This window comes from Chrysemys picta, chromosome 7 (genome assembly GCF_011386835.1).
Source record: "Chrysemys picta bellii isolate R12L10 chromosome 7, ASM1138683v2, whole genome shotgun sequence".
Classification (NCBI taxonomy): domain Eukaryota; kingdom Metazoa; phylum Chordata; order Testudines; family Emydidae; genus Chrysemys; species Chrysemys picta.
The window spans coordinates 123698040-123714209 of record NC_088797.1 but is presented as its reverse complement, the minus strand read 5'-3'; the positions used below and the strand labels follow the sequence as shown (position 1 = coordinate 123714209).

At 47.0% G+C, this 16170-nt stretch overlaps 1 protein-coding gene and 1 long non-coding RNA gene across 3 annotated transcripts in view; one reads left to right on the top strand and one right to left on the bottom strand.

Moving 5' to 3' along the window:
- The window catches only part of LOC122174179 (uncharacterized), a 35594-nt gene that overhangs the window by 3067 nt on the left and 16357 nt on the right, over positions 1–16170 (top strand). The gene's annotated exons all lie outside the window — the stretch shown is intronic.
- Positions 133–16170, bottom strand: part of STN1 (STN1 subunit of CST complex) — an 83386-nt gene continuing 67348 nt past the window's right edge. Inside the window, exon 13 of one of the 2 annotated variants that reach the window (XM_042855205.2) lies at positions 133–15412. In XM_042855205.2, coding sequence (XP_042711139.1) covers positions 15360–15412 — 53 coding nt within the window. In that variant the 3' untranslated portion in view covers positions 133–15359. The remainder of the gene's footprint in view (positions 15413–16170) is intronic. The other variant, XM_042855207.2, reaches the window with a different exon arrangement.

Genomic DNA, 16170 nt, shown 5'->3' with positions numbered 1-16170 from the left:
AGTTCATTAGTCCATTGCCAAATTCATTAGTTTTTTACCCCTGCACAGACTGGACTTGTACAACATGAATACCCCAGATCTTTAAAAAAAAAAAAACCAACAACAACACACAGACCAAGAACGCACCCAGACCAAGGTGGAAAAAAACCTTTATGAAGATAGAATTATGTATCGACTTCTTTATAAAAGCTTTACGACAGGCTTAAGGTTGTAAAGGTGCACCTTTAAAACTATACACTTTTGTACATGATTAGAATATAAAAAATGAACATGTTAGCATAATGGCATTACAAAGCAATAGATATTCAAAATCCTGGAAATTCAAAGCAAAGGGTTAAAGTTTAATAAAGTGTGAAAGTCAATTCATACTAGGTTTCCACAAGCAACTTTTAAGGCAGACCCTGTATCATTGCCGACAGCATCGGTGGATGCAGATCAGTAACCCTGCAGTCTCTGGCTGTGGCCAGGGGGGGACAAGGCCTGTATAATGACATCTCTTTTGCCCACACAAAGAACTAACAACTAAATAATACCTACCTCTTATACAGCACTTTTCATGAGTAGGTCACAAGCCACTCTGCAAAAGGCGGTCAGGACCGTTATCCTCATTTACAGCTGGCGAAACTGAAGCACCAAAAAGGGAAGTTACTTGCCCAGGTCACTCAGCAGGCCAGGGGAAGAGCTGGAAATAGATCTCAGGTCCCCTGAGTCCCAGTCCAGTGCTCCATCCACTAGGCTACACTGCCTAAAAGAGAGCTGGTCTTATCCAGGCTTTAAGAACATCTCTCAGATTTGGGCTCCTTAAGCCATTATTATTTTGTATTGCAGCAGCCAATGAGAAACCACTATCAGGAGCAGGGCCTGACTGTGCTAGGTCACACACACCTAGTCAGTTACAGTCCCTGCCCCAGAGATCTTCCAGTCTCAGTAGAAAAAGTGAAAATAATGGGTGTAAGCAAACATACAGCGGCTGCTTGACTCTGCTGGGGTGAAGCAGGAATCCAACCCTTCCCCCAATCCCAACTGCACAGTTGAATTAGGTACCTCACAGAGGTGGAAGGTGTGTTTGGCTTTTACCTCCCTGTGGAGCAGCAGATATCATCTGCTTCCAGACAAAGTATATCAGACCAGATGGGCCAGCAGAAAATGCTATGATCCCAACAGCACATATTTGCTATTGCCCTTAGCTGTGTGGGGTTGCCACTAGATTCCACCTGGGAAGCAAACTCTGGGCCTAATTGCACGCATGAGATCAATGCACAGCAGTAGGCCAGAAGGGAAACATGGCTTCCCAACATGTTAATTTGATCTCATTTCACCTTATTGGCTCCTCCCCCCCATTTAATTCCACTCACTCTTACCTCCGTCTCCTCCTGCTTTCACAGGACAACCCATCTCTAATCCTCCTTGTACTCGACAAGGCATGGATAGCAATTATTTACATTAGAAACCATTTCTGTTTAGTCTAGCCAAAGAGCCCCTTGTGTGTAGCGCAAACAAAGAAAATTCTTCTATGAAGATGTAAATATCATTCAAATAATCCATTGATAAGCATAGCAATGCCCAGGCATATTGTTATCTATCTGGGTCTTGGTCACATTCTTTTTACACAACACAGTTATTTTAAAAAAAGCCCCTCTTCCCCCCCCAAAAAACCAAACAAACAAGCAAACAAAAAACCACCACACAGATTCCTATCTGGAGCGGGTCAAAAATGATTTCCAACAAATTTGACTTCCCCCCCGCCCCCCCCCCAAAAAAAGTCAATTTTGTCAAAAGTTCAAACTTTAGTTAACAAAAAAAAAGTTCTCAGTAACTATTTGTCACAAAAAATATTTTCCCAACCCCCTCTGTTGCTAACCCTTTGCCGTCCCTCTTGTTAATTTGCATTTCCTCACCTTCCTGCTGCTTTTCTAGCCCTTCTTCCCAGTGATATTTTATTGACATGTGGCCAACGCTGGCACTGGCAGTTTGGGGTAAACCTGTGAAATGATTGTGCTCACCGGCCTGCTTTTCTTTCTCCTGTTACCCAGCCCTTCCACAGTTCCCAGTCCATCAATACCCAGTTTCCTCCTCTGCACTAGTCCCCTTTCCTGCACTCTCCTCTATTGTCTCATTCATTAACACTCTCCACCATGCTCTATGCCCTACCTATTTTATTAAACATGATGTTTCACTGTTAGCTTGTCCTCCCCTTGCCAAGGCTGTTTAGGACAAGGACTGGTTTTCAGTTGCATGCATGTACAGCATCTAGCACAGGGGTTTTCAAACTGGGGGTCGGGACCCCTCAGGGGGTTGCGAGGTTATTACATGGGGGGTCACGAGCTGTCACCCTCCACCCCAAACCCCGCTTTGCCTCCAGCATTTATAATGGTGTTAAATATATTAAAAAGTGTTTTTGATGTATAGGGGGGGGGGTCGCACTCAGAGGCTTGCTGTGTGAAAGGGGTCATCAGTACAAAAGTTTGAGAGCCCCTGATCTAGCACAACAGGAGCCTGATCCCAGACTGGGAACTCTAGGCACAATGGTATTATAAAGGATAATAAAAGAATTACAACCCCCTTGCCCTTTTTGGGGCTTGGGAAAAGCAGCTCTCTCATATCAGTCAGCAGCACAGAAAATGAAAGTGAACTTGCCTGCCTATCCTGTACGTGTAAGCGGGGGAAGGGTCCCGCTATGGTCCCAGGGAACTTTCCTGGCTTCTGCACTACCCCGGTGAAATGGGCTAGCAGAAGGATCTGAGTTCTTGCTCCCACTTCCTTTAACCAGAGGCTTACCTGCCCTCGAGGACTCCCCTACACTCTCCTGTCTGGCAGAGTCCTCGTAACCCCAACAGGGCTGGGCCCAAGATTCCTGGGGGGCTCGACCCCCAACCTTGCTGTTGTCACCTAGGTCAGGGGCGAGGGTGTCCCCACTCCGCGGTACTCTCTCCGCACTGGATGCTTTCCTGACCCACTGATCATTACATACAATTTAAAGCAATACTGTTTATTTAATTAACAATTAGTTTAAAAAGGAATAAGGAAAAATGGGAAAGGTTAAAGGAAACACGTCACCCCGCTCTGTGGCCGGGAACATCACAAACAGTGTCTCTGGAACGTCAGGGCAGGTCACAGGCTGTTCCTTGTAGGTCCCAGGCTCCTTCTCAGGCCCTGGCTGTGCTGCAGAGACGCTGTGGGTTGGACACTTGCTCTGGCGGTGGCCACACACTCTCAGGCTCTCGGTGGCAGGACCCTTCTTCCCAGCATCACCCCCGCCCTGTCAGGTTACGATCCCCCTCCAAGTCTGGCCTGCAGAGTCTCTTGGCTGAGGCGTCTCCCTGCGCTGGGCCCACTGCCCAGGGTCCCCCTCATCTCCCCAGCTGCTCACCGCACCCAGCTCTGGACGGCTCCAGCCCCAGCCCCAGCCCCAGCTCCAGCTCCGGCTCCGGCTCCAGCTCCGGCTCCGGCTCCAGCTCCGGCCCCACTCTGCCTCAGCACGGCTGCTGCTGCTGCTCTGCCTCCAGCTCCCTGGGCTGCTTGTCTGGCCCCTCTGGCTCCGGTTGCTGCAGCTCTGCTCTCTCTGGGCTGTGCTCTGGCTTTGGGGCTGCAGCTCTGCTCCCAGCAGCTCAGCTCGGGCCCCTGCTCTCTCCTTAGCTCGGCCCCACTCTGTCTGACCCAGGCCATTCCAGCTCACATGGAGGACGGGACCCCCCGGCCTCCTGACTTCCTGATTAGCTGCCTGCCCTGTCAATCAGGCTGACCTGGAGCATTGGCCTCTCCCCATCGCCCCTGGGGACTGTCAGTCTCAGGCTCCTGATTTCCCATCGACCCCTCCCCTTTTGGTACTGGGAGCTAGCAACCCAAACACCCCCACTGAATGTTAGTAAGGGGAGAACAGTCCCCTTACATATGCTTGGGACCCAAGGAGAGACTGGGACACAGGAGAGAAGGAAGAGGAGTTATAGGGCTAGGAGCTTGACTGACTTGCTTGGACAGTCAACTCCGAATCCTGAGCTGTCACCGTATATCTAGGACCATCCAGACATGCGCACCTAGGCCAAACCAGCACGTTTACAGCGTCCAGGGCCAGCTCCAGTCACCAGACGAGAAAGCACGTGCTTGGGGCGGCACATTGTAAGGGGGCAGCATTCTGGCCAATTTTGGGGCGGGCAGCCCAGCCCTGCAGGGGCACGAACTAGCGATCCCCGCCGCTCACCGTGCCGCCGGGCTCCCCGGGACGCGCCACTCCCCGCCGCCTGCACCGGCCTCCTCCTCCCGCGCTGCTCTGAGCCCGGCCCGGCCGAGCCACCTTTAAAGGAGCGGCTGAGCCAGCACCTCCTGCAACCCCTGGGCACTGGAAGGAGGGAGGGTTCTGCAGCGGCCCGGCGGGCAGCGGTGGCAGGGACAGTTCTGCGGTGGCCCGGCGGACACCGGAGGGAGGGAGGGTTCTGTGGCGGCCCGGCAGGCAGCGGAGGGGCGGGCCCCACTGATCCGAGCACCATTTGCACTGTGCCGAGCCCCGCTGCAATGCCAACCCCGCGCAGAGGTTGCAGATCCCAGCCAGCGTTGCCTGTGTCGGTCCCCGCGGAGCCTGCCCGGCTGGGAGAGGCACCCCAAGGCCGGCGCGGGGAGCCCCTCGCCTGGCTGCGAGTGGGTTGCAGCGCCTGGCTCCCCACGGGTGGAGGGAGCGGGCGGATGCCGCCCTTCACCCCCCTGCAAGCTGCCTTGACAGCCCCCCATTCGCTTCCTGCGGCTGCCGTGTTGTTTTTTTGCTCCGGCAGTCCGACCGCTGTTGTTTTTTGTTTTTTTTTTTGCCTGGGATGGCAAAAAAGCTAGAGCCGGCCCTGACAGTGTCACCAATTCTTGGGATTTTATCATAAGTTTATGCTATTTGGTGTTTTTCTTAAAGCCCTAGCTACTAGAGTCCTGTGATTAAGTGAGAATTTCATTTTCTTTAACATTCATAGCCCTCATAGTTGCAAGGCAAAGCTGGAAAATGTGACCAAAGTGCACATTAAAGGCTTCAAAAACAAAACAAAACAAAAAACCCCAAAGCCCACACACCACAGAAGGCAATACAAAAAGAACCCAATTAAAAAACCAACCAACCAACCCTGGATTTTTAAGCCACTATCGTGGGGTCTTGGGGACATTTGGGGTTGGTAACAATGGAAAGGATTTGGCTTCCAGCAGCATCACGAGGACACATCAACTCTTAGTTATTCTCTAGAGGGTAGGATAGAAAAAACCCTCCATTTTGCTCGTCAGTAAGGGGAGCTCAGATGACATGAAGCATCTGACTCCATAGAGGGCCCCCCCCCACACAGCTGTCCTAGTTACCATAAGCACTGGTCAGAAAAAGACGCCAGTCCCTGAGGAGGGGGTGGAGCATGGGCAGGAAGAGAAGGAGCGAGAACAGGGCCTCGGGGGAAGAGAATAAGCAGGAGCGGGGTGTCAGGGCGAAGCTGGGTGGAGCACCCACCAGGAAAACCAAAAGTCAGCCCTGTGTGTACATGTACCCAGCATGTTCTCTGTTCAGCATCAGACCTGTCTGCTCAGGGGAATCAACTGCTGCTGGAATGCCCCCTTCCCCCACCTCACGGCACTTGCTTCCATTGCCTTTCACCAAACTGAAAGTAGCTCTATGAAAGTTGCCAATATTGGGTGCAGGTCATCCCTCTGAAACCCATGCCATGACACCAGTTGCAATGCAGGCCAGATAATAAAATGAGGAGCATGGCTTCCCGGAACTACGTGGATTGTAGAAATGGGTTTAGATCTTTCCACCCATAATCCCCAGTGAGTGCAGACAGGTTCTCCCACAATACCCAGTGAATGTAGTCCTAGAGTGGTGTGGTTTGCAGTCATGCTATGAACCATGGGATACCTTCTTCCAGAAGTGAGGTTCTTACCCACGAAAGCTTATGCTCCCAATACTTCTGTTAGTCTCAAAGGTGCCACAGGACCCTCTGTTGCTTCTTCCAGAAGTCATTGCATCTAAGGTGAGTCAAGTGCAGTGCAGTGCTGTGCCGGGCGTGACAGCATCCTGTGACACACAATTGTTAGTTTACAGTGTGGTCACATCAGCCTGAATCAAGAAAAGTAAATTGAAATGGACTCAATTGGCGTGAGCCTATAGTGTAGCCACACACTAATATTATTAAACCTAGAAAGGGTCTGAAGAGGCAGGATTCATATCAGGATTAGGTTATGTCTACACTACAGCCTACGTTGGCAAAACTTATGTCGCTCAGGGGTGTGAATATTCCACACCCCACCCCACCCCCCGAGTGACATTAGTTCCACTGACTGAAGCGTTCATGTGCACAGTGTTATGCTGGCGGGAGAGCTTCTCCCACTGACATAGCTTATGCCGCTCACAGAAGTGGTTTTATTATGCCCACAGGAGAGCTCTCTCCAGTCAGCATAGAGCGTTTCCACCACTCGTGCTGCAGCAGCGCAGCCGTACCGGCACTGAGACAGCATGAGCTGGCATAAATCCCCCATGCCCCAGGCAATTCAGAGCCAATATAACTGTGGGAGAGCGAGCTGGATTCTGCTCTGATTACAGCTAGATTCTGATCCCAGAATCTTTTTGTGTTATGGTCTCCGAGGAGGAACGGGGCTTGGTTTTTCAGATTTCAGGAAGAGCTGTAGTGCTGGCAGTTTAAAAATAAAGAAAAGAAAAAAGGAGTTTGATGTGTAAATTAAAAGCATGTGACCAGGAAACCAGTGAGAAAATAAACACGGGACAGACTTCTTTTTGTTACACATTTTTAATTCCACTTATTATGCACAGCATATTGCAGCACGTAAGGGAAGTTCTCCTGCATAATGGCTAGTCTTGCCTACCCTATCAGGGATGCTAGACACAACACAGCAGGTTAAGGACAGCACTTCAGCCTTAATTTTGATTTTCCCTGACTTCTTTTTGCCAGAGCTGGACACCTAGGTCTGATCTTGGTAAGTGCCTAATGGCCACATGTTCCATTAACCAGGATGGGATTTAAAGACGCTCAGTACCTCCGGAGTATGAAGAGCACCTATTAGGATCCGTCCTTGGGGGCAACATTTCAGTGCTGTGCATGGTTGATTAGCCACACGACTCATTATTGGCAACAGCAGTTGCATGCATAACCCCCCCAGGCATGGTGCTAGAGATATGCTCTTTAGGGTTTTTTGGCTCTGATATACAATAACACAACACAGAGCCTTTGTTATGTTCCCAGCTCAGCTACTGTATTAATAAACCACAACTTCTTAAAAAGGCCACTTTCTGTGTGGTTCTTCTGCCGTGTTACAAAAAAATGTCTCTCTATATACATCACAAAAGTTGCAGAGTCGTTATCATTCAAACCTCAAATTCTGAAACACAAAACAAAACTCCACCTTTCTGTATTAACTGCATCCCATACTTCTTGGGAGATTCCTTAATTTCAAAACAAGGCTCGCTGTGGGGATTAAAAGGCCCAGCTAATGTGGATACCGGGCATGTCAGGTCAGGAGTGGTTCTGAGAGGAAAGCCCATGAATAGCTGGCTTTCCCACGCCCACCGTGAACGTGGCAGCATGCACCCAGCAGCCTCCCCACCAAAGAGCTCTGCTTTAGCAACACCAGGTAGAACACACCATCAGCTCACATGCATCGATTTAATATAGTGGTTGTGAACTGAAGTAACCATTCACCATTCTCCTAGCTTGCAGTGCCAGTGCTTTGTCAATGACTTAGAAAAGCCTTTACTTACATTATAACAGAGCAGCTTCATCCATCGTACTTAAATTATAGATTAACATCGTATGAAGCAGCTATCTCAGAGCTTAACCTCTTTACTACTTAAGCTATTTTCCAGACCTCATGTTTTATTATACCAGAGCCTGGATATTTCAAGCCTCCTAAGTGCATGTTCCCTTTGGGATAAAGGTAGCAAGTTGAATATTAAATATTCTAAGTACACTCTGTATTTTTCCCATTGTTATCAAGGTTTTGAGCATACCTAGTGACATGGGAAAAATACTTCTCTTCCTCAAACATTAAGCAAAGGGCAATTTTAAATGAGGCAGCTGCAGTTTAGCATATTGATTTGGAGTCTGAGAGTCAGGACCCATGGAGCCTATTCTCCACTTTACTACTGACTAACTATTTGACCTCAGCCAAGTCACTTAACCTATCTATCCCTCAGTTTCCTCATCTGTAAAATGGGGACAGTGATACCCACCTCCTTTGTAAAGTGCTTTGAAATCCAGTGGTGAAAAGAGCAATGTGTTATTAATCCATATTTATTATTACAACAAAATCTATTAACATTTTTCTTGCTGTGTATTTTCTTCTAATTTTGCCTCTGTATGTCTGAATATTGATTCATCTTAACAGCTTTTTAGCTTCTAGATGTGTATTTTTAATTCCTGTCTTTCCTTGTGCCTTATTCTTATTAATTTACACTCTGACATCTAAGAGTAATTGTTTTTTTGTATACCCTGGAGAAGTTCAAATACCCTAGCTACCAATACCCAAAATATTATAATATGTAGAGGGTGAACTGTGAATAGTAAAATGTATAATTTAAAACCTTATGAAAAGTTTATTAAAGAAACTACAGCAGGATTTTAAATGACAATAATCACAAGCACACAGCTATGAGGGAGTCCCATTGTCTGTAATACGTATTACTCAGCACTGGAGAGCGCTAGTATTTTCCCAATCGTATGCTGGAGGTAATCTGCTGTCTGTAGAGTCTGGTGATCTTCAACATCACATGTTTCTTAAAGGAACATATTTTTAGTTCCCAGAGGAGGATCTCAAGCGGACTCCAGCTTGCATCCACAGTGCTAGATGCATGTAAGCATGCTCTGCTCCCTGTGCAAGTGACCTTTTGTATTTTCAGTTGCCCTCCCTGCTAGTCAGCCCATGAGGAGGACCAGTATCCCTAGTTCAGAATTTGCCATGCATTAACGGAGACCATTGGAAAATGCAATTCCCACCAGGCTGGTCTGGAAAATTAAATTGCAGGACATGTATTGTTTGAAAAAAGAAGTGTGATCACATGGAAGTGGAAATCTCATGGAAAGCAAAGCACTCGACTCTTTCTAGCAGTCCCAGTTGAAGATGCCCTGTCTCACCTGGAGACAGTACCACGGATTGCTAAACTGCCCTGGTTTATTTGATTCACACATATGGACATCATGGAGCCAGGCTCTTTCTCAGTGGTGGCAGATGACAGAACAAGGAGCAATGGTCTCAAGTTGCAGTGGCAGAGGTCTAGGTTGGATATTAGGAAACACTATTTCACTAGGAGGGTGGTGAAGCACTGGAATGGGTTACCTAGGGAGGTGGTGGAATCTCCATCCTGAGAGGTTTTTAAGGCCCAGCTTGATAAAGCCCTGGCTGGGATGATTTAGTTGGGGATTGGTCCTGCTTTGAGCATGGGGTTGGACTAGATGACCTCCTGAGGTCCCTTCCAACCCTAATCTTCTATGATTTTATGATCAGAGTTATGGTCTAAGCCATGGCCCATGTATGGTGACCAGATGTCCTGATAAAATCAGGACTGTCCCGATATTTAGCTGTTTGTCCCGCGTCCCGACCGATGTACGGTCGGGACGCCATTTGTCCCGATATTTTGGCTCAGGGCTGGAGGAGTACACTGGTGAGCGCTCACCTGGGGTCCTGGCGGTGCTTATTTGGGGCAGCTCCCAGGAAACGGTGGGCTGCAGGACCCTGCGGCCCCTAGGCACAGAGGTGGCCGGGGGTGGTCTCTGCGTGCTGCACCTACCACAAGTGCTGGCTCCATTGCAGCCAATGGGAGCAGCAGGCACGGACAGGGTGCAGACCCCCCCGGCTGCCCCTGACCCTGGGGCGCTGCATGCTACTCATGCCCCCAAGTAAGTCCCGCCCCCACAGCTTCCAGTGCCTGTGGCTCCCCCCCACCATGTGTCCCAATATTTTGTTCTTGTCATCTGGTTACCCTAGGCCCATGGGTTGCAACAGTGATGCCACCCAAAAGTCTTTGTTCCAAAACTGTAGCCCTCTGAACTAGAGGCCACTTTCTCTCTATCACTATATGCTGGGCTTTTAGTTGTGGGCATGCTACCAGTAAGCATTGGTATACAGACACTTAGGCTATGTCTACACTAGCACTTTTGTCAGTAAATCTTTTGTCAGTCAGGGGTGTGGAAAAAACACACCCCTGAGCGACATAAGTTTCACCGACAGAAGCGCCGGTGTGGATAGCGCTATGGTGGTGGGAGACCATAGCACTTGGGGGGAGGGATAGCTCAGTGGTTTGAGCATTGGCCTGCTAAACCCAGGGTTGTGAGCTCAATCCTTGAGGGGGGCCATTTAGGGATTTGGGGCAAAAATCAGTCTGGGGATTGGTCCTGCTTTGAGCAGGGGGTTGGACTAGATGACCTCCTGAGGTCCCTTCCAACCCTGATATTCTATGATTCTATGACAGTCTCCCACTGACAGAGCTACTGTCACGTGGGTGAGCTCTCTCCCATTGGCAATAGAGCAGCTACACGGGAGACGTTACAGCAGCGCAGCTGTATGGTACATCTGTGCTGCTGTAAGGTCCCTAGTGTAGGCATAGCCTTAGTAATACATTATGAATCATGTTGAGCTCTTTCCATATTGCATAGGTTGATGGCAGATGTTCCCTTTAGTGCTCTGTTTCCATCATTCAGTGATCAAACATTTTTCTTCCCCTAGAGGTGTTATGTCCACAAAACACACCTGTTAAGGTTTATATTTAAAGCCTCAGGTTGCACGCAAGGCAGCAACGCCAAACTGGCATCTGGCACTGAATCCATCCAAGGAACGTGCCTGTGCAATTTTTATTTCTTCAGAACAGAGGACAGACTTGCACAACCCCCTAAACTAACATTTCTTTACAAACTGCATCCCAAAATGATTAACTTTTGAATTAACTGATAATAGCAAGGGAGAGAGAAATTAAGAAGTACAGTCCTAACTGGCCCTTTAAAAGTCCACCTGGAGATTGCCTGCCCTACTTCTTTAACAAAAAGAGAGACGCACCCTGCAGGACAGGAGAAACAGTAAAGGGGCAGGACTGTATATGCAAAGGGAAGGGAGGGGGGAAGAAGTGTCATATTGTATTATATAATTTACCCAATGGTTTATGATGATAAACTTTGCATTACTCCAATCTCTTTCACTCCTTATTTCGTTTGCTGTCTTCCTAATTGGAGAAGATAAAAGAATGCAACCACCATTGCATTTAGCACTTACTACTTGTTTCAAATGCCTGAAACCTTGTTAGCTACTTATTTGCAATAAGCCAGATACTGACCAAGGCTAAGGTCTGGTCTATGTTGCAGACCTATAAGTGGTATAACTATGTTGCTCAGGGGTGTGAAAAATCCACATCCCTGAGCGACATAGTTATACTGACCTAACCCCTTGTGTAGACAGCGCTATGTTATCAGGAGACCTTCTCCTGCCACCATAGCTACTTCCTCTTGGGGAGGTGGATTAACTACGGTGATGGGAGAGCTCTCTCCCATCAGCAAAGAGTGTCTTCATTAAAGCGCTTCAGCGGTGCAGCTGCACCCAGGCAGTGTTTTAAATGTTGACTTGCTGTAAGTAGTGTCTGTTTGCTCCTGTCTGTGTTTCTGAGGATAGTCTTCCTTTAGGACTTTCCAACAAGAATTTCTATTGCTATCACTTTCCTCCTGTGATGATTGTCCCTAGTTATTGGCTTTGTAGAAATGCCTGAGAGACACAGTCTTCAACCAGGGCCCCATTGTGCTAGGTGCTGTACAAACACAGAGCAAAAAGATGCTTCCCACCCCAAAGGGCTTACAAGCTAAGTATAAGACAAGAGACAACAGATGGATACAGTCAGACAGGAGAATGTGAGGAAACAATGAGACAATATTGGTCAGCATGACAGGCAGAGGGCTCAGCACCCCAGCTGTCAAGTTTTTTATAGGCATCACAGCAATGGAGAATTACACACAGAAGGGGCCTGAATGATTTAATGTGGGCAGGGGGCTGGAGGAAGACAATTCCAAACACTCCTCACCCCAGGCCAGAACACAATTAAAGTATGCATGTTCAGGAAACAAGGGGGCCGATCTAGGCTAACATGACCCTATCATTGAGAGAGGCGTTACGTCTGTCCTCCTCTCTTACTTCAGTGTTCTTCATTTCCTTTTAGCAGGATCTTTGCCACGAGGAGGAACTTCCAATTCAGCAAGTAACTGAAGTATGTGCCTAATGTTAAGGAATAGGATTTACTGGCGCTAAGCATGTTGTTAATTACCTTGCTGAATCAGTGCCTCAAAGGTAACAGCAGGGCTCCCCTCCCCGTTCCCCTTTATATCCCGTTAATTAAAAATGGATGAGAAAAAAAAATAGCAACAACACTAAATCCTCTAAAGCACATGGATGGCTCAGTCCCACCCACTCACCTACTGTGGAAGCTATACAAGTGCCCTAGCAAGTTTGCAGACCGGTAAACAGATCGCTCCCACAAGCCTGACTGAGCTGGCCCGGTGGTGTAGTTCGTGTTCTTGGAAGGGGAGCACCCATTTTTCTACTAAATAATCACAAAAAGCAAGCCAGGGCAAGAGCTGGATCCAAGCATTTGCAGAGCTTGTTGGGCCATCTTAATTGGCACCGTGCTGCTCAGTGCGTCTGTGTTTGCAGAAAATAATTCCTCTAAATAATTTCCTTTACTTGAAAATTCCTTAATTCTTGGCTGTATCCTACTTGCTAATCTACATGAATCTTCTTAAGTTAGGCTCATCTCAACCTGTATTTTATTGTTACTAGACCAGCATAGTCTTTACACTACACATTACATATATAATTACAGGTGTAACCGGTAGCACCATTTATTATTAAGGTTGCCTGACACTCCCCATTATAAGACCCTGTTTTCAGTTGCTTATAGAACTTTGCCAAATTTTAATTGTTTGGGCTGAAATCTCCCATGCTGGGTGTCTGCCTTAGGCTATTATTAATTATTATTGACATTTCAGTCCCATTCTGCCATTTCTAAGAATGGGACTAGAGAAAAATGTTTTTTTGCTGGTGTTAAATTCTGGTGATTTTTCTTTGTGAAGTTCTAGAACCCTCATGCTTCGGCAGAGGGATTTAAAATTTGGCAGGGCGGTGGTCTTTGTGTCAGGAATGTGCCTTTATCATCCCTGTAAAAATCTGCCCAAAGTTGTCAGAGTTATAAGCTCTGAAAAACTGCAGACTGCGCTTATGCAGAAGAGTTTCTAGAGTTTCACAGCTAAAAGTCTCTGAAGATTCCATCCACATGAAGCACCATCCAGCCTTGGGCTGCAGGAACTGAGCTGGACTGTCCCTGTAATTGCATTTTTGGACTGCTGCAGGCTGAATTAAGGCCAGGCAGCCCAATTGAAAGCAGAGACACATGTCGGTCCTGTGTTCTCACAATCACCAGCTGCTGCCAAGGCACTGAGGAAGCTGGCCTGTTTGAATTCTGAGGGGACAAGAGCCAGACCTGGGGCAGAGAGAGGATTGGGATGGGTGGGAGGGAGACTGGGAACTAGAAGCAGGCAAGGAGAATGGGACAGTGAACCAGTGCTACAGGAAAAAGAAAGACCGGGGTGGGGGTGGGGAGAGGAGAGAACTAGGACTGGTTAGGCAAAGAGTCTGGGACAAGGGACTTGGAGAGGGAAACAGACTTAAATGAGAAGCCTGAGGAGTGGAAACTGGGATGGCATAGGCAAGGAGACTAGCCAAAACAGGAATGGGACAGGGTGGAAGGGGTAGAGAAGAAGGGGATCAAGCTTGGGGGAAAGTGGGCACATACAAAAAATCTATACCGACTGAAACACACTTCCCTCCAGAGCCTAGAACGGAACTCAAGATTCAGGAGTCTCACCCTTCCTCTACTCTCAGCAAATATCTGTGAACTGCAGTTGGAAAGTGTCTCATCCCCCCTGGTAGTGCTGGTCCAAAGAGAGGATAACAACCTACTACTGCTATCAGTTATTCCCTTACCTGAAGTGGCAGATCTAAAGATTTGAACCCTGTGGATGACCCATCTGAGTGTCAATATGATGCTACAGAATGGAATTTTTGTCCTCCCCACACATGTGCATTTCTAAAAAGCTTGGGAATTATACCAAAATTTATATTAAAAGATTAATGTTACAAAATCAAGCATTCAAAAGTTAAGAAATGCCAGAATAATGGGTGTTGCTGGATTTCCTAATTACTGGATGATGTGTTTTTGGGTGTAATATGTAAAGACAAGGTCCCTGCCTCAAGGAAATTGATAATCCAAGTAAGAGGCTGGAGAGAGAGGCCATTTAGAACTCTGCCTGCCTCCAATTTATAATAAATTATTCTTCATTATTTGTATTACACCAATGCCCAAGAGCCACAGCAGAGATTGGGGTCCCATTGTGCTAGGCACGGTACAAGCAAAGCAACACAAAGGCTATAGCTACAACACACAGTTTACAGTAGCGCAGCTGCACTGATGCAGCCAACATAGTGCTGTCCACACCAGCGCTTAGGTGTAATTTAAGTCGCTCAGGGTGGTGGCTTAGTCACACCCCGTAGCAACACAATGTATACTGACGTAAACTGTAGTGTGTACATAGCCAAACACAACACTCTGAAGGGCTTAAACAGACAAGCAAAGACACAGAGAGGGGAAGTGACTTAAATCAGAGAGAGCTGGGATTAGAATCCACATCTTGAGGCAGACAGATTAAGTGTTTTGCCCTAAATCTCACAGGGAGTCTGTGACAGAGCCTGGAAGAAACCCAAGGCTCCTGGCTCCCCATCCCATGTTTTAACTACAAGCCCATCCTCCCTCTTCTCTGTATTTATATTTTGGCAAGTTGAGGGTGGATAGTCTGAAGATAAAATTAAGTTATATTTTGGGTTGACAGCCTTCCTTTATAATATGGAATTGCCCGTACTTTTTTTTAAAAATCCTGTTTCTCCCTTATTTTCATAGTCAGATTAATAGCCACTGAACCTAAACCCAGGCAGAGCTAGCAAAATGCCACTTATTACACTCCCCACTGGCACACTCTGATCACAAAGCACCTAACTCTAATTCCAGGTGCTCTCCTTCTGCCTGACCAAAGGGAGGGGGTTAGTGGCACAGAAAGGTGGCCAACTTCCATTTCCATGGATACACAAGTCAACAGCTGAATATTTTGAACCCTACTCCTACCCCCTTCCTTAATTTTAATTCCCAGGCAGTTTCCATGGAAATTTGATCACTGGAAAACAAGGTAATAAACGCTGACTGATTTAAAAACCTATTACACTTACCTGACTTTTGCCAACTTAACTGTTTCTATAGAAACAGGAACTGGCCATCTAGCAGTCCCAGAGTACGAATTCATGCTTGTCAAGTCCACTTAAAGTACACCTTTGAAACAGCTCCATAGCAGGCTACTAATGACTGTGTTGCCTAAAGGGTTTTAAATTGAACAAAAACAAAGAAAAGTACTTTCACTAAATTCCTCACACCACCACCAGTTAGGCCTAGTCTAAACTTAAGTTTTACTTTTGACAGACTATTTTGGTTTGGGATGCGATTTTTTTTAACCAATGTAGTTATGCCATTAAAAGTCCTAGTGTGGACAGTTATACTAGTATAGTTACCCCCGTTCCTATACAGGAAGGGGAATAAACTATACCTGTATAAGACACCTTTATATTGGTGTAACTGTGTCCACACTGGGGGGTTATTTATTTACACTTTAACTATACCAGTATAATTAAAGCTTTACAACTTCCAGCATAGAAAAGCCCCAATTACATCCCAATCCAGTTGCCTAAACCTCCAGCTTCCCATTACCACCTTCTCCAATGTCTGTACAGACATCTGCAGCACACAGGGGCATTGCTGAATTCAAAAAAATCAGCATAAATACATAATGGATATTATCCTAAATGGATTATTCACTTTTACATGTAAAAAAACAAAACAAAAACAAAAACAAACCTCCATTAAAGCTGCTACAGAATTTACATGATGCCACATTGGACAACTGCAGAGATCAGGTGGAAAGAAGGGGGCCCTACTGTGGACTACGTGGGGCTTTGATAACCATCTGCTTGCTTGACAGGGTGTGGTGCAGATTCATTCATTATGGAATGTAAAGTATATTGAGGTTCCTGGATGGAAGGTATAGCAGGGCAAGTTACTAAAACAAAACCAGAACC